Source organism: Heptranchias perlo, chromosome 8, assembly GCF_035084215.1.
Source record: "Heptranchias perlo isolate sHepPer1 chromosome 8, sHepPer1.hap1, whole genome shotgun sequence".
Lineage (NCBI taxonomy): Eukaryota > Metazoa > Chordata > Chondrichthyes > Hexanchiformes > Hexanchidae > Heptranchias > Heptranchias perlo.
Genome location: NC_090332.1, coordinates 6,728,057 through 6,751,056, shown reverse-complemented (window position 1 = coordinate 6,751,056; position 23,000 = coordinate 6,728,057). Strand labels below are relative to the sequence as shown.

Genomic DNA, 23,000 nt, shown 5'->3' with positions numbered 1-23,000 from the left:
ACAGAAGGGCTGTCACCCTCATAAGGATGAAGGGGGAAAAAAAACAGGCAGCAACCACTTGTGGTTGGTATCCAGTAACCACAACTGGAAAATGTCATTTTGAATGGATTTAGAAGTGAACAAGATCAGCTGTGACGCCTCTACAATTGAATAGTATGCCATCACTCACCACCTGGGCTCAAACATTAAAAAATGGCAACTTGGGTGAGGTACTGAAAGCTGTTAAGTGTCCACGAGATCATACTCCAGCATGAGGCACTTCCCTTCAGGACAGGATGGGATAAAATTAGATGCAGGGAAAATGGCCTAACAGAACATGCATGCTTCTTCAGCAAGACAAACACCGACAGAAGCAGCAATTTTACAACCCGAGGTTCCAGCATGACAAACTGCTCTGCTGCACAAAGTGAAATCCCAGAATTAATGTGGGCCTTGTTTCTCCTGTCAGGACAGAAGCAAAGACACATCAACTGTGTTCTAATTACAAACATGATAGGCAGAGTGCAGCTTCAAATAATTTACTAAGTATGCCAAAGTTGTCCTGTGGTAAACTGCCAGACTGGATCCACTTGCTTCGGATGTAAAATACTATGCAAAACAAACACATGCAAACAAGACAACCAACAAACCCTACACTGATGCTTCTCACAAAACACCCGGACAGCCTGATAAAGGAAATGATGGCCACGGTTTAACTACCCTATAATGGTTGTGTGTGACTCTTTAAACTGAGACCCCCTCCAGTTTCCTGCTGACAGCTGAGTTCATTTCAGCCAAGAAGGAAGGGTGGGGAAAAAGAAGTGAAAAATATATTTTCCAACAACTTCAGTCTACTTACTTTTAATTTTGGCAGATTTTTTTGGGGGGTGGGGGCAGGAGGGTCTCCTGCCAAATAACATTCTCTAGTCAAGAGGTTATGGTAGCCTAGTGGTTATGGTACCGGACTAGCAACCCAAAGGTCGAGATTTAAATCAAGTTGTGAAATTGTATTCAATAAGTCTGATAATTTGTCGGCTGGCACCAGAACAAGTGACTATGAAAGCTGCTGAATTGTCATAAAAACCCAATTGGTTTACTACTGTCATTGAGGGAAGGGACACACCACCCCTACAGAGTCTAGCCTCTATGTGACTCCAGTCTATGCCCTCAGGACAACTAGGGCTGGACAATAAATATTGCTTTGTGAATGTCGTCCACATCCCAGGAACAAATAAAAAAAGTGATCTTCTCTCAGGAGTTGCACAACAGTGCCAAATGTCTAACAACTAGATATGAAGCAAGAGTAGTTCAGGGTGACTCTCCCCTTAAAATTTTCACTCCATCCTCATAACGAAGTTATTTTGGCAACTCATCATGAGAAAAATTATATTCATAAACTAGAGCTTTTCCACTGCAAGAAGCAGTATGTTATTGCCCAATATACTGTGACTTTTCTCTCCTCCCCTCCCAAAGAATGGGCTCTCATTGTACAGGCAATAACAGCCTTCTGATATTTCAGCCAGGTAGCTATTTTTCATATGTGCATCTAAACACTGACTGTTGGCAGGCTACTCAACACTTGAGGGTGTCACAACCAAACCCAATCCAAAGTCCACAATTATGCACTCTCCAATGGGAGTCACTGGACAAGAATCAGGCGGAACTGATTTGTTTTCCCTCTCTAGTCCGGGCACACTTGGGGCGTGTTAACTCAGCACAGACCAGGAATCAAACATGGGACTTTCCTGGGCTTTATGGTTCACAGAACACCAAACAGCCCTGTGGGCAAATTTACTTTCGGGGAATCTGCAGAGTGATCTTTTAAAAAAACAATATCTGGTATCATTGTACCAGATAAAGCCATGACTTGAGCTTGGCAGTTTTCCTGAAAAACAAAGCAGCAAGGGATGTTCATAAGAAAAACAACCAACATCATTGCTTATTTTCTACTAAACCTTTAAACCCTACTGTTTCACATACAAAACATGCAACATGCATAATTAAAGGATGCTGAATTATCCAATGGAACATGTAATAAGTTTATCAGACAAGTTTACATGCACAATACAATCCATAATTTTCTATCATGATACAGTAATCAGTCACAAAAACAGGATAATTACAGTGCAAGACAAAAGATATTTTAACATCTTTGCACATCTTTAAATTAGCATGCTGGTTATGTTGGGCCACCCTGATAATTCAGCTAGTGAAGATAACACACAGCTAAACTAAACTCAATAAGGAGGTCCCAGATTTGACCTCTCCCCACTCCCAATCTTTACTGAATCATTAGATCTGAGTCAGGGTATTACAATTGACCTCAGTGCCCCTCAGCAGTTGAATGGTCTACTGACACCCACTGGCCAGTCTCACATATGCAAAATGACCATTTAGCAGAGGTACAAGAGTAATGCACCCCAGGAAAGGAGAGAAAATTAGCAGGAAAAAAACATAGGTAAGTTATTTTTCTCCTATGTCCAAGCCACTACACCATGGAGTCAAAAGGATGAGGGCTCATGCCCCAATTTCTAGCCATAACAATGTACAGATCTGAAGTACCAGGCTTCATGCAGTGAAGTGTCACACCTTGTTGCAGGCCTGTGCTGGAAACTATCAAGTAGTGGGGCATGGGTGTGCACATACAGCTGAGTTCCCCAACTCAACCATATTACTGCAAGCTATGAAAATCAGAAGAAAGAATTTCAGAGCGAGATTGGAGGATTTAGAGCATGTTGCCCATTGGCCCTCTAAGTACTGGATTGCATGTAGTGTGGGGAATGGCAGATGAGCAAATAAAAAGGGGAACAAATAGCCTTGGAGGGGCAAGGGGTGTATATTAGAATTTTTTTTTTAAGTTTGCAGTTTAATGGAAAAGGAGGGTAGAATAAAACAAATCTCACTGAGTCACCCCACTCTCAGTTCACCTTTTAGCAGCCAGTTACAGAGCTATAGTGCCAAGAATCTGACAGTAAGCCTGACAGACACTTGGGGGAAAAGGGGAAACATTTCTCCATGGCAGATATGGCATGGAGAAATGTTTCTCCCTTTGACTATGTAAATAACAGGAATGCTGATCACATATTTTACCCAATAATATTACATTTTATTTTTTATTAAATAAAGGCCTCCAAGACATCAGTCAATGAAACCTTCATGGCTTGCATTAAGCAGGATATCATTTTCATCTCTATTGAACTGAAGTTTAATTACAATAACTGCAATCTCACAATCAGGGTTTAGATCAAAATAGATGCAAAAGGCACTGAAACACTCTAAAGAAATTAAAGTAAAATATTGAATGGCCTTGTCCTCTTGTTTTAATATCCTGACATACCCTGCATTAGTGCCCCAGATTAACCTCATCTGTGTAATGTCATTTTCAGTCGCTACTTTGTCGCTACTTTATCTCACTCAAACTCAAGCGCAACAACCACAGAACGCGAGGCTTTATCTCAAGTGACAGCACTGTCGCCCACCAAGATCACGTTTGTATGATAAATCAGAGATATCCAATCTGCGAGCTCCATGCTCTGCCAATCTGGCCCTTGAAGCCCAGGCTGTTTAGTTCTTCTTGCACTTATTTCTCATCTGTTGGTTTGCCCTGTTTTAAATTTGTGAGTTTGCAAGTTTGGAAAGGGCTGCTATTAGCACTATACTCTCATCGGTAGGTAAATCTAAACTCAGAATGCCAAGAACACTTGTGTATTCAGTAGTCTGGGATGTAATGTTTCTCTGGCTGAACACCATCCACTCCTTTGATTGCTTTGATTATATCTATGCTGAGGTGCGATAACGGGCAGTTGGAAAGATTATCTGTAATCACAAGGCATTGTTCTCTGACTATATATAAGAACATAAGAAATAGGAGCAGGAGTAGGCCAATCGGCCCCTCGAGCCTGCTCCGTATATGCTGTGCATTTACGGAATCCTACACTCACCTGACAAAGGAGGAAAGCTCCGAAAGCTTGTGATTCCAAATAAAGCTGTTGGACTATAACCTGGTGTTGTAAGACTCCTTACAAAGATCCATTAGTATCAACAACTTGAGATATATGCTAATTAACGATAACTCTGATTTCACTTTGGTGTGTTGGTCCCAAAGCTCCATGGTGCGCACGTATGGGGGCAATGAAGACTTAAGTTTTGCTACCCATGCATTAGATGACACAAGGTTCATATCCAGGGCAACACTAATGGAACCAATTGCCTCGAAAAAATTGACTGCTAGCACAGAAAAGCATGGAGAATTTGTACACAGTTACAAGCAGTCAAGCCAGAGCCTTTCCACCTTGTCTAACGACTCTGGTTCAGCAAGTGATGCTCGCTCAATGTACAAGTGACAGTAGTCCAGGTGATAACACTGTCTGGGAGAAAATTCCACACTCATGAGGCTATCTCCACTGAGTTTGCATTGATACAGAATGCCGAGGTTGAGCCACATCAGCCCATACAGCCCCATAATAAATATTGCTGTTTAGTTTAACTGCTAGCAAATCACTACTCCAATCATAATCTTGCAACAGATCAATAAGTCAGTCATGTCTTTCTGATGTTACATACACAACAGGGCCTGGGATGGGAAAGGGTAATCTTTCCTGAGTCCACTGGTCTTAGCAGCTTTGAATTGAACTGAATCCAGGGGCAAAGAATGGATTTATACTACAGCCTGTCAGATAGGAATAAAGTATTCCACCACTCGACCAATAGAGTTTGTGGAATATGTACTAAAATTGCCAATGGTTACAACTATGGCCATGTTTTAAGCATCTTCAAATAGTAATGAGGGAAAAATCATTGGGGAAAATACGATCCTAGCATGTACTGCTCTAAAGTGAATGAATCGAAGAATCCTGAATGGTGAGCAGAGTCAATTCAGATACTGAAAGAGGAACTAGCACAACTTGGCTCCAGCAAGGTGATCTTGTTTGTGTAACTTCTTGACTTCATGGAATTGATTAAGGGCAGAAAAGGACATTTCATGACACTGTCTTTGCTGGTCTTGATTAGACACTTTGGAACCGCCAGAGATGGAGAACTCAGACTTTAGTACATAATCTAGGTTGACACTTCAGTGCAGTATGGGTGCTGTCTTTAGGATGAGATGTTAAACCGAGACCCCCTCTGCCCTCGCAGGTGGATGTAAAAGATCCCATGTCACTATTCAAAGAGAAGGAGAGTTCTCGAAAACAAATAGGGCCATAGTGCAAAATAATACTATTAAAAAGACAAGTCTAAAGGCGTTGTGTCTTAATGCGCGGAGCATTCGCAACAAGGTGGATGAATTAACAGCGCAGATAAATATTAACGGGTACGATATAGTTGCAATTATGGAGACATGGCTGCAGGGTGACCAAGGATAGGAACTGAACATCCAGGGGTATTCAATATTTAGGAAAGACAGGCAAAAAGGGAAAGGAGGTGGGGTAACGTTGCTAGTAAAGGAGGAAATCAATGCAATAGTGAGGAAGGATACTGGCTCGGAAAATCACGATGTAGAATCTGTATGAGTGGAGCTAAGAAACACCAAGGGGCATAAAACGTTGGTGGGGATTGTCTATAGGCTCCCAAACAGTAGTGGAGATGTAGGGAAGGGAATTAAACAGGAAATTAGAGACGCATTCAAGAAGGGTACAACTATAATCATGGGTGACTTTAATTTACATATAGATTGGTCAAACCAAATTAGCAATAATACTGTGGGGGAGGAAATCCTGGAGTGTGTACATGATGGATTTCTAGACCAATACGTTGAGGAACCAACTAAAGAACAGGCGATCCTAGACTGGGTATTGTGCAATGAGCAAGGATTAACAATCTTGTTGTGTGGGGTCCCCTAGGGAAGATCGACCATAACATGATAGAATTCCTTATTAAGATGGAGAGTGAAGTAGTCGAATCCGAAACTAGGGTCCTGAATCTAAATAAAGGAAATTATGAAAGTATGAGGTGTGAGTTGGCTATGATAGATTGGGGAACTTTACTAAAAGGGATGACGGTGGATAGACAATGGCTAATATTTAAAGAACGTGTGCAGGAATTACAAAAATTATTCATTCCTGTCTGGCGCAAAAATAAAACAGGATAGGTGGCTCAACCGTGGCTTACAAAAGAAATTAGGGATAGTATTAGATTCAAAGAGGAGACATATAAAATTGCCAGAAAAAGCAGAAAGCCTGAGGATTGGGAGCAGTTCAGAATTCAGCAAAGGAGAACAAAGAGATTGATTAAGAGGGGAAAAAAGAGAGTATGAGAGTAAACTAGCAGGGAACTAAAAACTGACTGTAAAAGCTTCTATAAATATGTCAAGAGAAAAAGATTAGTGAAGACAAATGTAGTTCCCTTACAGTCAGAAATGGGGGAAATTATAATGGGGAACAAAGAAATGGCAGAACAATTAAACACATACTTTGGTTCGGTCTGCACAAAGGAGGACCCAAATAACCTCCCGGAAATGTTAGGGAACCAAGCGTCTAGTGAGAGGAAGGAACTGAAGGAAATCGTGTTAGGGACATTAATGGGGCTAAAGGCTGACAAAGCCCAGGGCCTGATAATCTACATCCCAGAGTACTAAAGGAAGTGGCCCTGGAAACAGTGGATGCATTGGTGGTCATCTTCCAAAATTCTATAGACTCAAACAGTTCCTACAGATTGGAGGGTGGCAAATGTAACCCCACTATTTAAAAAAGAAGGGAGAGAAAAAACAGGGAATTACGGACCAGTTAGCCTAACATCAGTAGTGGGGAAAATGCTCGAGTCTATTATAAAAGATGTGATAACAGAACATTGGAAGGCATTAATGGGATTGGACAAAGTCAGCATGGGTTTATAAAAGGGAAATCATGCTTAACAAATCTACTGGAGATTTTTGAGGAGGTAACTAGTAGGATAGGGGAGAACCAGTGGATGTGGTGTATTTAGATTTTCAGAAGGCTTTTGATAAGGTCCCACACAAGAGGTTAGTGTGCAAAATCAAAGCACATGGGATTGTGGGGGGAATATACTGGCATGGATTGAGAATTGGTTGACAGAGTGGAAACAGAGAGTAGGAATAAACGGGTCTTTTTCCAGGTGGCAGGCAGTGACTAGTGGGGTACCGCAGGGATCAGTGCTTGGGCCCCAGCTATTCATAATATATATCAATGATTTGGATGAGGGAACGGAATGTAACATTTCCAAGTTTGCAGATGACACAAAGCTGGGGTAGAATGTGAGCTGTGAGGAAGATGCAAAGAGGCTCCAATGTGATTTAGACAAGTTGGGTGAGTGGGCAAGAACATAACAGATGCAGTATAACATGGATAAATGTGAGGTTATCCACTTTGGTTGTAAAAACAGAAAGACAGATTATTATCTGAATGGTGATAGATTGGGAAAAGAGGTGCAACGAGACCTGGGTGTCCTTGTACGCCAGTCGCTGAAAGCAAGCATTCAGGTGCAGCAAGCAGTTAGGAAGGTGAATGGTATGTTGGCCTTCATTGCAAGAGGATTCGAGTACAGGAACAGGGATGTCTTACTGCAGTTGTACAGGGCCTTGGTGAGACCACATCTGGTGTATTGTGTGCAGTTTTGGTCTCCTTATCTGAGGAAGGATGTCCTTGCCATGGAGGGAGTGCAACGAAGGTTTACCAGACTGACTCCTGGGACGGCAGGATTGACGTATGAAGAGAGATTGGGTTGAATAGGCCTATATTCACTAGAGTTTAGAAGAATGAGAGGTGATCTCATCGAAACATATAAAATTCTAACAGGACTAGACAGACTAGATGCAGGGAGGATGTTCCCGATGGCTGGGGAGTCCAGAACCAGGGGTCACAGTCTGAGGATACGGGGTATGCCATTTAGAACCAAGATGAGGAGAAATTTCTTCACTCAGAGGGTGGTGAACCTGTGGAATTCTCTACCACAGAAGGCAGTGGAGGCCAGGTCATTCGATGTATTCAAGAAGGAGAGAGATATATTTCTTAATGCTAAAGGGATCAAGGGATATGGGGAAAAAGCGGGAACAGGGTACTGAGTTAGATGATCAGCCATGATCATTTTGAATGGCGGAGCAGGCCCGAAGGCTGAATGGCCTACTCTTGCTCCTATTTTCTACGTTTCTATGTTTTCTCCTGATGTCCTGGACAACATTTATCCCTTAACTAACATCGCTTAAGCAGATTATCTGGTCATCAATGTCAAGCTGTTCGTGTGACCTTGCTGTGTGCAAATTGGCAGCCGCATTTCCCTACATTACAATAGTGACTACACTTCAAAAGTACTTCATTGACTGTAAAGCGCTTTGGGATGTCCTGAAGTCCTGAAAGGCATTGTATAAATGCAAGTTCTTTCCTTCTTTTTCCTTCGGATGCAATTGCTAAGCCAAGGAGTAGGAAATTTGTAACTGAAGCGAGTTTGAAGCCCCTACTGAGGACAGGCATTTAGGCGATATCAGTCAGCTTGTGTCAAGAAAAGATACTGACTTGGTCTTTTCAACACTGAAAAGAAAAGACTATTAGTTTGCAAACTGTCTAATTCTGCCTTCATCTGCCCACAGTGATTCTTTGCAGTCATATCATACTGAGAAGCCCCTGCAAAAGTGTAATGATATAGGTTCCATAGACATAAAATCATCCAGAATAGTAGTGTGCAGTATAGATTCTTAGGTGACATTTTGGGATGCAATTATTTTTCCTGGTATGATATCAAGTTTTTATGGCATATGCCACTAATGCCACTGTAAATGCAACAAATAAGATTCATATTTTGTGTCATACTATTAGTAGTAACCATCATATAAACTTTTTAAAAATGAGTCAGTCATTGATGATATCATCTTTGTTTAATAGCTCCCTGATGGCTGAGCAAGTAAATTCACTGCTCAGTGTGGAATTCGTTCACACAGACTAGGAAGGTTGCAGATTTAATCTCCAGTCTATCTTGGAGGTAGTTGCATGGGGGTTTCAGCAAGTGCAGCAGGCTGGGCTGGACAGAAAAGAGTCAGGGTTCCTGGTCTATATCCAGTGATTCATGATGAAAGTGCAGCTGTGTGGATGTTGGATGAGGACAGAATCAGATTTGCTGTATTGCTCCCCACTGTGGAATAGTCTGCCAGCATTCACCATTTGTGTTCACATGAAGAATGGCCAGTCAAGTGAGGCACCAAAGTGCTCATGGTATCTGCGAAACTATGCCACAAAAAGAAATACCATCTTCAGAAGTGGAGTAAAGGAGAAAAAACAGAGAGAGGCCTGATACAAAAAGTTTTTAAAAGACTATAGCAGGATATCCCTAGTCAAAGCATTAAGCAGCCCTGGTCAGCTGAGGAACTGCATATCTCTCAGATTGAAACGAAAAGCTGATAAATCTCACTTAGAAAGTCCTTGCTTTTCTGCAGCGTTAAAAATTAAACAGAAAACAAATATTTAACTGGGGGGGGGAGCGGATGAGGATAAGAGTTGACCACTGCTAAATGTGAAAAACCTCCTTAAAAAGATCACATCCTGAAACCAAAATAAAACGCCAGCTCAAATAAGTCCTAACTACCGTTGCTTCAACTTGCATAATTTAAATTGAAAATAAGAAAGGAATTTTATCACACTTAAAATCAAATTGTAAAATAGATTAGCCTCAAGGCTAATGGCTAGAAAATGTCCTTCACCAACTGAATCACGTTAACAGGTGATCCTAGAAGTTAGTCAGGAACACCTAGTTTCTTTTATTCATGAAGTGACTCAGCCCGACCTTGAATCCCTCCTCCCGAATAAAAACCTGATTCAAATAATAAACGAAGGGAGGGGATTGAAACAAACCTACTTGGTACAGTTTACAGATACATCTGCACAAATTATTACTTGGGAGTCTGGCAGGATTTGGGGCATCCTGGCTTGATGTTTACTGCTTAGCACACTGTACTACTTGTGAAACAAGTACTAAAAATCAGTTCCGTAAAATGATCACCTCTTGTTTTGGAACGCATCAGCAAAATATCAAAAACAAATAAAATATTTATCAGGGCTACTGAAGGCGATTTCATATTTTAATTATATATACACATCAAGTGAGTCGAACTGGGAAAGCTTTGGACGGTGAAGGGAGCTCTTAAATTACAAGCTTAAAACCCCCATTAATATTAACAAATCAGATCCAGAATAACAATATAATTTAAAGTGCGAACACACACATATATATATAAAAAAATAATGATAATAATGGCTCATGTCTGTCGGCGCTGGGTTACCTCTCCTGTTCATGGGACGAATCCTCACGGCCACTTTCACGTTAGACTCGGACATGTTGCTGACAGGATGAGGCTGAAGCTCCGACTCCAAAATAAAACTTTTTCCCTCAGTTTTAAAACAATAACAATAAAAAAAGGTGGAGGACGAAGGGTTAAGAAGGTTTTAAACGTCGACACGACCGGCGACGACCTCAGGCTCGAGCTCGGACTCTCTCCGCTCCGCGCTGCACTTTTCATAAACTCTCTCTTTCTCGCAACTTTTTATTAACGAGTTTGTTTTCTGAGGTTATTTTTTTTCTTCTTCTGTCGCCTTTCACCTGTTTCGTTCTCTGAGTTTAAAACTATAACCCTTCGCCATGACAGCAACAAGCCGAAGCCGGTAGCGGCGGCCGGAGAGACTTGAAAAGACAGAGAGGGCGGGGGTTGGGAGGAGAGTGCGGGGGGAGAACGTAGGAGATGTTTCGGGAATTTTCGGAGAGAGTGCGAACGATCGGTAATTTCCGGAGAGTGTGAATGATCGGTCATTTCCGGAGCGAGTGCGAATGATCGGTCATTTACGGAGAGTGTACGAATCGGTAATTTCCGGAGAGTGCGCGAATGATCGGCAATCGCCGGCGAGTGAAGGATCGGCAATTTTCGGAGAGTGCGCGAATGATCGGCAATTTTCGGAGACTGCGCGAATGATCGGCAATTTTCGGAGACTGCGCGAATGATCGGCAATTGTCGGATTTTTATTTGCGCCAAATGATTTCGAAGTAAATCGCCGTCGGCTTCATGGGCACAGTTTGCGCAAAGTTTAGACCGGGCCGTCAAAAAATGGGAGAATGTCAGAGCTTTAGGAGATTTTGTATAAATGAGCTGCTCAACATTCAAAACCGTGTAATTTAATCCTCCTTTAAATGCCCTGTGTTGTCTTTGTGGAATCTCCAACCTGTGGAGGTGGAGCCCAATTATCTGGGGATTCAGGGGAAGGTTTAGGCCCCAAGTGCTTTAGATAGAGTTGCCAAGGCTGGTTGGACCTATTCCTGGAGCTTTCATCTGACCTTTTGCTTCCAACCACCCAGACCCCACACTCCCACCATTGGCCGCCCCAACACGTCCATCCTCGCGGCGCAATGCGCCCCATAAGAATTGGAAAGCGAACATACTCTTCATTACCCAATTGGATGAGTCTTGAGTGTCCATCAAACAGCCTTCCTCCCCACCCCACCCCCATCTCCAATATTTTTATAGCTAATAAAAGTATTCAAAGAAAACGCCCCCAAGTTTTTTCTTCTGGGTTGCTTGCAGCAATGGCCAGGAGATTAATCTTTAATTCCTGGAGGTTTGGCAACTCTAATTTGGGCTGTCACAGTCTCTTAATTTATTCTGTCTCATGGAAAATAAATGAGCTAAATCAGGTATGTTTCAAAAATTCAGATCATTGTTCCAAAATGAGGGTGTGTTAGAAAGGAAAAAGGAACTTGTATTTATATAGCCCCTTTCACAACCACAGGACATAACAAAATGCTTCAAAAGGCAATGAGTTGTAAAAAAAGAACTTGCATTTATATAACACTGTACCACATCCTCAGGACATCCAAAGTGCTTGATAACCAATGATTTACTTATGAACTGTAAACTGTTGTTATGTCACCAGCAATTTGCACTTAGCAGGATCTCACAAACAGCTAATGAGATAAATAATCAGTTAATCTGTTCTTGATAATGTTATGATGTGGAGATGCCGGTGATGGACTGGGGTTGACAATTGTAAACAATTTTACAACACCAAGTTATAGTCCAGCAATTTTATTTTAAATTCACAAGCTTTCGGAGATTTTCTCCTTCCTCAGGCAAATGTTTCAAGATCTCCTTCCTCAGGCAAATGTTTCGAGATCTTGAAACATTTGCCTGAGGAAGGAGAAAATCTCCGAAAGCTTGTGAATTTAAAATAAAATTGCTGGACTATAACTTGGTGTTGTAAAATTGTTTACACTTGATAATGTTGGCCAGGAAGGCCTGCATTTTTAGTTTGGGAATGGAGAAGAGCTATACATCGTTTCCATGGTGCTGGCATGTGCTAATGGCTTGAAGCAATTTTTACGTCAAGGGGGAAAGTTTCCCCTTTTTGTACATGGTGTCCCTTTAAGTAACTAAGTTAACTAACTTCCTCCATTGCGTCAGTGACTACACTTCATAAGTACTTTGGGAAGCACTTTGGGATGTTCAAAGGTCATGAAAGACACTATATGAATTCAAGTTCTTTCTTCTTTCTTTAACGCAACCCTGCCCTGCATTATATACCATTTTATGACTGAGAGGATGTATAGGGAATGAGAAAAGACAGATTAATATTTCGGGTGTGGACCCTTTGACACAACACATTTAAATTTCCCAGGAGAGGTAATCAAACACAGGAAAAACTTCCAAGAAGCTAAAACCATGAACTTCCTGCAGATAATGTCACCATGTGCTGAATAATATGCTTCTTAGTGCTTCATATATACAGGTTATTCATCTATGCTTAAATTATCCATGTAATCCTCAATCCTATTTCTAGCCAAATAATCATCCAACTCCTTTTTTTAAAAGTTCATTCGTTTAGCACTAACTTTGAAGGAAACCTGAACCTAGAAAGAAAGACTTGTATTTATATAGTGCCTTTCATGACTTCAGGATGTCCCAAATTGCTTTACAACCAATGAAGTACTTTTGAAGTGTGGTCATTGTTGTAATGTAATGTACCTCACACCAACGATTTTGCAAAGAAAATAATTCTATGAGTCTCCAGTATCATGATGACAGTTGAATCAAAATTCATATTTCTTATCAATTTAATCCATTCTTTTCATCATTTTAAAGACTTCATGCCACCTTTCAAGCTTTTCCCACCATAAAACCCATTTCAGTTCTATAAGTCTATCATTATAGTTATGTTTTGAATCTGCAATCATTCTAGTCAATCTCCCCTGAATCCTCTCAACACATAGAATCTTACAGTACAGAAGGAGGCTATTCAGCCCATCGTGCCTTTGCCGGCTCTTTGAAAGAGCTGTCCAATTAGTCCCACTCCCCTGCTCTTTCTCCATAGCCCTGCAAATTTTTCCTTTTTAAGTATTTATCCAATTCCCTTTTGAAAGTTACTCTTGAATCTGTTTCCACCACCCTTTCAGGCAGTGCATTCCAGATCATTACAACTCGCTGAGTAAAAAAAATTATCTTCATCTCCCCTCACTGGCTTTTTTGCCAATTATCTTAAAATCATCTATGCCCTTTTGAAGGTGACTAAAACTTCACACTATTTGAAAAGTGGCCTCATTAATGATTTACAACGAATCATAATTAACCATTTGGAATTATAATCAAATGCTCTACAGATGCATCAGAGGACCTGAAATTCCTTGTTGACAGTAGCCTCCCATTGCCTGGATAATTTTCATGTATTGCCAAATCATTTTCTGTCAGTGGGGACCCCATCCATTCTATCCAGTCAAAGTCTGCCATCCACAGGTGCAGGGTAGGATTTCCCCAACTGCTTGCTTTGATTTCTAGTCTTACTTCACACTAAGGATGTATCTCATCTGGCCAGGACTCTAGAATGTAATTGATCCGGACCAGGTGGGTAGATGGAGTTAAGGTACAGATCAGCCATAATCTAATGAACCCCTGCTCTTCTTTGAAATATTGCCTTAGGGATCTTTTATGTCCACCTGAGAGGGTAGATAGGGTCTTTGTTTAACGTCTCATCTGAAAGATGGCACTTCCGACAGTGCAGCATTTCCTCAGTACTGCACTAGAGTGTCATCTTAGATTTTGTGCTCAAGTCCCTGGAATGGGATTATGAACCCATGACCTTCTGCCTCAGAGGCGAGAGTGCTACCCACTGAGCCACGGCTGACACTTCAATTACCACATGTCTAGATCAACATGGAGTCATGGAATCAGAGAACGTTAAAGATTAAACAAAATGGGGAGAGGGGGATGAGAAGCAAAGAAAAGGCAGGAAACAAACAGCAAAAAAGACTTAGTAAGAAGAGAGAACCAACAACAGAACATATAGGGTTTGGAAGAGAAAAGCAAAGTGAGGTAAACGGTACATTATGAATATTATAAGATGGGGGAAAAAACTGCTGAATCCATAGGAATGAAATGCCTGAAAAGGGTTCCATGTTTCAGTGCCTTTTTCTTGTGTTCATACTTGAGTTCATAAAGATACAGACTTAACCAGATTTGCACACAGCAGGAAGCAACAACATTAATTGGCATGGGTTACGAATAAGGCTGCAGTAATTGGTTAAACCTTACCCCCAGGCAGATTACCGTGATTGTCAGACAATGTTTTCTGTCAATGAGCTTTAGAAGTTTCCAAACTATTGTCTGATAATTTAGAGTGACAATAGAAAAGATTTCATATTGGAGGGGAGAGAGGCCAGGATAGTGTCACTTCCCAGTAGTGTTCTTTAATTCTCACTGCCAGAGTTGTGACACCACTCGTTAGATCGTTCCCTAACATCTTTCAATTTTGAAACAAAATATAAAAATGTAAAAGTTTTTTGACAAAGAACTTTTTTCATGTTGAGGAGATACAAACTTGATATGAATTGTACTTGCATATTGTGTAACTAAACACTAGAGGTCACCAAAGTCTCTAAGACTTCGTATTTGATCTATAAGATTTCTTGGACACAGATGTGCATGAGGTGGACACAGATCTGCTGACACAGATCTGCTCACTGTTCTCTCTGCCACTTAGTGGTTAAACTAGCAGATGCAACAATGGGAAGAATTTATTCACAAGGCGGGTAGATGGATTTAAGATACAGATCAATCATGATCTAATTGAATGGTGGAACAGGCTTGAGTGGCTGAATGGCCTACTCCTGTCCCTATGTTCCTATGAAACTACTGTTTCTGATACAGCACTAAATGCAAGCCTCAGGGATCAGACCATCGAGGAGCTAGATATAGAGCCATTTGTGAATGAATTCGAAAAGGCTCTACCATCAGGACAAGAAGGAGTCCAGCTTAAGTCCTGAAACAAGGAGGACAGGTTATGTTTAAACATCTGCACAAGTCTTGCTTCCTTGTTGGAGGGAAGGACGGGCACCACAAGACATGAAAGATGCCAACTTCATCCCGTTGTACAAAAACAAAGGAGCTCAGAGCGATTGCAACAACTGTAGGGGAATTTCCTTAGTGTTGCTGGCAAGGCATTTTACACGGGTCATTTTTAAAAGATTGCGAGTGCTTGATGAACGTGTTTATCCAGAGGTCAACAATCGACATGGTCTTTGCACTAAGGCAACTGCAAGAAAAGTGTCAGGAGCAGGGAAAACCTCTTGCAAAGTCTTGTGACCTGGTCAGCAACAAGAGCCTTTTCCAAAAGGAGAGAGTTGGTTCAGCCCTCCCACCCACCCCCGCCCCAGTCCAATCCAATCCTTACAATCCAGTAAGAAGATAATCAACCTGACAGTTCTGAAATCTGTAGTGGTGCCAAACAAAGCTGTGTTTTGGCACCAACATTCTCTGATATATTCACTCTGCTGTTTCGTTATGCTTTCTCATCTAGTCCCAAAGGTGTATTACTCCGTTCAAGATCGGGTGGAAAACTCTTTAATACTGCTCGCTAAAGAGCAAAAAGTAAAATCAAACACCCCTTGGTAAGAGAACCTCTTTTGGCTGACGATGCAGGGTTCGTTTCACACAGTGAAGTGGAAATTAAACAACTTTGCAATAGCTTTTCGCTAGATTGCGATGAATTTGGACTTACCATCAGTCTAAACAAGACAGTAATTATGGTGTGTCAACTGCACCAGAAGTTTCAATACTAACAACGCGCTAGAGGTTGTACATAAATTCTGCTGCCTGGGATCAATTGTATCGAATTACTTTATTTCTCAATGAAGAACTAAACTCTCACATTGGAAAGGCAGCAACCACATTCAGCCAATTGACTAAATGTGTGTGGAATAATAGGAAATTAACATTGATCACCAAGATATGGGTCTACCCTGGCAACTTCAAAATGATCATAATTCACCTGTAGGATTTGGAAGCCGCCTTTTCTTTTAAAGACTGATGTCATCTCCTTGATTAAGCCGCCATACATTGGTTCCTGGCACATGCACAGGATGTATGTTTGATGACTCACTGTTACCTCACCTCGCTCATCATAAACAGTACACGCTAACAACCTGTTAATTGACTTTTCTTGCTGATCTAAGTTGGATGACTCATATTGTACTGGCCTCACCCTTTCATATCCAGTACCCTTGCAGTGTTTGAAATGGCATTCTGACTTGACAAAGCACTGCACTTTAAACTCAGCCAAGGCGCTTTTATTTTGGTGGTGTGGCTTTGCGGAGACCTGTGACTTTTAGGCCTTGCTGTGTGGTTACTGTGCAGATAAATAGCACCCTATTGGACAGCCTCGACAAGGAGGCGCTCAATTTTCTGTGTGTCCAACTTCTGCTCTTGGGATCCATGTAAAGTTGGGTACTAGGTGTCATTGTAGGGTTGCCAACCTGGAGTCTCCAGGAATTTAAGATTAATCTCCTGGACACTGCTGCAAGCAACCCAGGAGGAAAATCATAGCGGCATTAAAAAATGGATTTTTTTTTTCATATTTTGAACATTTTTGTAAATTAGTTATAGAAAAATTGGAAATAGAAATAAAGGTTGTTTGACTATGCAGGGCTATTGGAGGCGGAGGTCATGTGATGAAACCTCCAGGAATACGTTCAACCAGAGTTGGCAACCCTGTCATCGGGAAGTCGATTTTATATTGGAGAGCCGCTGACGACAAGAGTAGCGCACATCTGCCATCAATGTCAATCTAGTGGAGGGAAAGAATTTCTCTGTTAACTGGGGGGGAGGTTTGGAGGGGGAGAATGCCTCTGAATTGGGGGGTGGTGGGGTAACGGGGGTCAGAATGTTGGCTGTGGATGTGACAGAGAACAGCAGATGGATTAGGAGACAGCAAAGGTTAGCAGTTGAATCTGGAGCTGACAGAGATGAGGAATTGGATTGGGAGGTTGCAGAGATCAGGTGTTGGGCAAAGGTCAGGAGTAGGTCCAGTCATCATCCACTTTAACCACTGCTTTCACCCATTGAAAATGGAAGCTGCCTGAGAGAACAACCAACAAATAATGCCCACATCTGGTCAATACAGCTGTATGTTCAAATTCAATAAAAACTTGCATTTATATAGTGCCTTTCACAACCTCAGGACATCGCAAAGTGTTTTACAGCCAATAAAGTACTTTTGAAGTGTAGTCACTGTTGTAATGTAGAAAATGCGGCAGACAATTTGCGCACAGCAAGATCCCACAAACAGCAATGTGATAATGACCAGATGTTGGTTGAAGGATAAATGTTGGGCCAGGACACCGGGGAGAACTCCCCTGCTCTTCTTCGAAATAGTGGCCGTGGGATCTTTTACATCCACCTGAGAGAGCAGACCTAGGTTTAATGTCTCATCTGAAAGACGACACCTCCAACAGTGCAGCGTTCCCTCAGCACTGCACTGGAGTGTCAGCCTAGATTTTGTACTCAAGTCTCTGCAGTGGGACTTGTACCCACAACCTTCTGACTTAAACATATTTGAGTAGACACAAGAGGAACCAGATGAGATGGAGAATTTGTGTCTTTGTAACATAGTTATTGCTAAATAATTGTAAAAGGGACACTAGGCTCACACTAGTAGGTTAACTGTTGACTTGGAGCAAATTGCGGATTGCAATGATATCTTAGGCTTCCAAAGGCTACAAAATTGATTCAGATTGAGCTCTCGCTACTGAATGTTATCACCAAAACATGAAGACTGTCACAGCCTGGCAAAAGAACCAGGGGGGAGATGAGGAGAATTTTTTTTTAACGCAGTAAGTTGTTATGATCTGGAACGCACTGCCTGAAAGGGTGTTGGTAGCAGATTCAATAATAACTTTCAAAAGGGAATTGTTTATACACTTGAAAAGGAAAAGAATTGCAGGGCTATGGGGAAAGAACAGGACTAATTGGATAACATAAGAACATGATAGGAGCAGGAGTAGACCATACGGCCCCTCGAACCTGCTCCGCCATTCAATAAGATCACGGCTGATCTTCGACCTCAACTCCACTTTCCTGCCCGATCCCCATATCCCTTGATTTATCCTAGAGTCCAAAAATCTATCTATCTCAGCCTTGAACATAGTCAACGACTCAGCATCTACAGCCCTCTGGGGTAGAGAATTCCAACCTTGTGTGTGAAGGAATTCCTCCTCATCTCAGTCTCAAAAGGCCGACCCCTTATCCTGCGACTATGCCCTCTAGTTCTAGACTCTCTAGCCAGAGGAAACAATCTCTCAGCATCTACCCTGTCAAGCCCCCTCATAATCTTATATGTTTCAATGAGATCACCTCTCATTCTTCTAAACTTCAGAGAGTATAGGCCCATTCGACTCAACCTCTCCTCATAGGACAACCCTCTCATCCCAGGAATTAATCTGGTGAGCCTTTGTTGCACCTCCTCTAAGGCAAGTTTATCCTTCCTTAGATAAGGAGACCAAAACTGTACACAGTACTCCAGGTGTGGTCTCACCAAAGCCCTGTACATCTGTAGTAAGATTTCTTTACTCTTGTACTCCAACCCCCTTGCAATAAAGGCCAACATGCCATTTGCTTTCCTAATTGCTTGCTGTACCTGCATGCTATTTTTTTGTGTTTCTTGTACGAGGGCACCCAAGTCTCTCTGAACACCAACATTTACTAGTTTCTCACCATTTAAAAAATATTCTGTTTTTCTATTCTTCCTACCAAAATGAATAACCTCACATTTCCCCACATTATACTCCATCTGCCACCTTCTTGCCCACTCACTTAACCTGTCTATATCCGTCTGCAGGCTCTTTGTTGTCCTTCACAGTTCTTTCAAAAGGCCGGCACAGGCACAATGGTCCGAATGGCCTCCTCCTTTGCTGTATGATTCTATGATAACCAAGCTTAGATTTATATCTTTTGGGCAACCTCCCAAAGTTATTTTCTCCTCTCTCTAAGATCCCTCGCACAGACCATTCCAGGAGCCTTCGCCTTTCTTGAGCTGAGTGCTAAGAGTTACACGAGAATAACTTGGGCTGGCTTTCAATTTAATTAAACATAACTTTTTAAAAATGTTCTAATGCTCCAGTTTTCTCCCCTCCTTCCTGAAGGCTACTGCTTGGGTGCGGTTCCACAGTTATTGGCCAACCTCTGGCACCTTGTCCCGGTAACTGTTGAGTTTAGCCAACGAGTGTCGGCAGACTACTTGATCTAGACAGGGCAATGCAGCCGACCCTGATCCCGTTCTCAGCTAACATCCAAACATGCAGTTTCCAGCAGGGATCTCTGGATAGAGATTGAGGGGGTGGGGGCAGGAACCCCAATTGATTGCCTCATCACCCCCCTCTCTAGCACAGGGCAGTGAAGCCAGTTGTGACCTTACTGTTCTGCAGAGAGACAGGAATTGTCTTAACCCACACTCTAGAGCCCACATTCACTCACAAGAGCAATAGTGCTTCAAATTGTGAATTCTAAAGTGTCAGCTGTGGCTCAGTGGTAGCACTTGGTTGTGGGTTGAAGTCCCACTCCAGACACTTAAGCCCATAATTCAGACGAATACTGAGGGAGCTGCACTGTCAGAGGTGCCGTCTTTCGGATGAAACGTTGAATTCAGGCCCTCTCAGTTGGACGTAAAAGATCCTGTGGCACTATTTCAAAGAGGAGCAGGGGAGTTCTCTCCAGCGTTCTGGCCAATATTTATCCCTCAACCAACATCACAAACAGATTATCTGGTCATTATCACATTGTTGTTTGTGGGACCTTGCTGTATGCAAATTGGCTGCTGTGTTTCCTACATAACAACAGTGGCTACACTTCAAAAGTACTTCATTGGCTGTAAAGCGCTTTGGGACGTCCCGATGTCATGAAAGGCGCAAGTCTTTCTTCTTTATCGTAACATTCTTCAGACAATGATGTTGGTGTGTTACACCAACCACTCGATGTCCTCCTCTAGCAGTATGAACAGATAGATCCCCATACTAAACAACTTATTTAACTTGCCTCTGACACACGCTCTGCACTTTATTTATAACCCAGGCCCCGCTTTCATCTGCAACTGGGATAATAATCTAGGCCACAGACTTCTCCATAGCTACAATCAATGCTGCTCTGAGTGGGTGGCAGGAAACAAAAGGGCAAGGTCAATCTCAATTGTTTCTCTGCTATCCTCCCCTCCCTTCGCAGAATTAAGAGCAATCAACAACTTGTCAAACACAGATGTCTGGGGCACGTCACAGATTTTACCTGACCTAATGCGACCGTGTCAAATGGCACTCATGTCAACAAGAGGCAATAGCTGTTGCAGAACACAGGGCTCAAATCACCGAGATTTCTCTCTGAGCACAATAGAAGACAGATCCACAGTGGCATTAGTCATGCATTCTGGAGTGGACAGGGTAGAGAGAAACTATTTCCTCTGGTGGGGGGAGTCCAGAACGAGAGGACATAACCTTAAAATTAGAGCTAGGCCATTCAGTGGTGATGTCAGGAATCACTTCTTCACACAAAGGGGAGTGGAAATCTGGAACTCTCTTCCCCCAAAAAGCTGTTGAGGCTGGGGGTCAATTGAAAATTTAAAAACTGAGATTGATAGATTTTTGTTAGGTGAGGGTATTAAGGGTTATGGAAACAAGGCAGGTAGACGGAGTTAAGATACAGATCAGCCATGATCTAAGTGAATGACGGAACAGATTCGAGGGGCTGAACGGCCTACTCTTGTTCCTATGTTTCTTAGAAGCTCATGAACGTCACCTCCACAAATGTGAGGGTTTAAAGCATGTTCTAATTTTATTTTTTCCATTCTAACCCAGGCTGGCAATGGTTAAACTTGGTACGTTTGTTTGTTGGACTCGAGAGCATATGCTCAAAAGAGCACCGGAAGGGGGGCAGTCGCTCCTGGGCTAGTTATGTGTATTACCCTCTCAGGCGACATAGGAATGGCACCGACAGAGCAAGTACTTGTCCTCTCTATCGCTATTGTTCCACAACATTCACCTGAGGAAGGAGGAAGCCTCCGAAAGCTTGTGAATTTCAAACAAAATTGCTGGACTATAACTTGGTGTTGTAAAATTGTTTACTATTGTTGAATGGGCAGGGCACAAAATTCAAGAATTCTCAGGCTCAAGATAAAGTTATTTCTTTTTAAAGTTAATTTTAATATGAATCTCTCTATTTAGCCATTTAGGTTTCACTTTATCCTGCACGCTCCTTTTTATCTGAGGAACATACAAGGTTTTCCTGTCCACGAGCACAGATTTAAATAAATTCCACTCTTCTTCTGTATCAGTTATTTCTGCTCAACAGCATACCCCACCATCTACCCTCTCCAGCTCTTCCCACATACTTAAAAACTGAGCCCTAATGAAATCTCGTACTAACGTTAAATGATTTACAGCAATAACTTGCCTAACCCACTGAAATCTGACAATACAATCAGTACTGTTGACCAGAAGCTCCCACACATGGAAATCTGATATCACCCTGGGGTCGCTGTTAAGAAGTCAAGCCAGTAGTTTTCCCCTGAGGAAACCATTGGTAACAGTTTCAACAAATATTCCAGCCTGCCTCCCTCTAGAATTAGCTGCCCCCAATCTGTCTATTTGATGGATGAGTAGTTGAAATTCCCCATAACACTACTTTCTTCTAGTGTCCTTCTGAGAATCCCTACGTGGTCAGTTTTCAGTAAAATATTAAAATGTCTACGTGGCAAAGAAGCAGAATGCAAAATGGTTAGAAAGTGTTAATTAGTTAGTAACTGAGATTGGTACAGGTGGCCTGGCCTCCTGCTGGGCCATATGTTTGCGTAGTCAGCAGGTTTGCATGGTCTTAGCAATGTAGAGTCTTTGATGTGATTCAAGGACTGGTCTGAATGTCTCCATGTTTATGGCAGATCAATATAGGTAACGAGCTTAGCCAAAGTTGAAAGACATTCCAGGTTGGGAGATAAGGAACAGAAGGAACAGGGAAGAACATTCCAAGTTGGAAGGTGAGGAAGTATCCCCTTTGATGTCTAACAGCAGCATGATCAGCACATGGACGATTTATGATTGGCCGGAAATAATGTAACCTCGCATGGCAACCTATGCCCGGCTTATGATTGGTGTTGACCCTCGTTAAGTATGTTCCAACCCTATTGATTTGTATAAAAACGTGTGGATCTCTATGTTTTTGTTCTTGCTCTGCCAGCATAGAGGGACTCTATCAGGAGTCCAAATCAATGCTGCAGACTAAGAACCCTGCTATTAAAGTTGTGTTGAACTTTAAAATGTATTCGACTTCAGTTTTTACTGAACCAGACTGAGGGGAAAGAATCCGGATCGTCACTTCCAATTTGTTCACAGAGTTCCCCAGCTTGCCAGAGGCTTATAACATTTACCAAGGATCAACTGTGGGCAATGCTTAATCTAGGTGTGGCCAAATCATTCCAGCTCTTCCTGCTGGCCAATATCCTTCCTCTCTATATATAGAGAGGTTTTCCACAGACTAAATCAAACTCCCACCCCGGTTTAACAAGTGATCAACTCTGCATTTTTTTTTAAAACACTTGGGCCGACTCTGCCAAATTTAATTGGCTCCTGAAAGCAAAGAAAATTTCACTCAGAGTTAACAACCGGCACTTGGTGTTTTGGCTTGTCCACCATTAACACTTCCAATGATTTGAATCCATATGTTTTTTTTAAAAAAACAGTGCCTTGAATCATCACTTTCCCACAGCTCTTTTGTCAAGAGGCTAGGCAGGTAT

General features: G+C 42.0%; 1 protein-coding gene across 1 annotated transcript in view; it reads right to left on the bottom strand.

Moving 5' to 3' along the window:
• The window catches only part of LOC137324366 (kinesin-like protein KIF13B), a 167,728-nt gene extending 157,113 nt beyond the window's left edge, over positions 1-10,615 (bottom strand). The window contains exon 1 of the mRNA XM_067988580.1: positions 10,202-10,615. Coding sequence (XP_067844681.1) covers positions 10,202-10,256 — 55 coding nt within the window. The 5' untranslated portion in view covers positions 10,257-10,615. The remainder of the gene's footprint in view (positions 1-10,201) is intronic.
• Between the last annotated feature and the right edge of the window lie 12,385 nt (positions 10,616-23,000).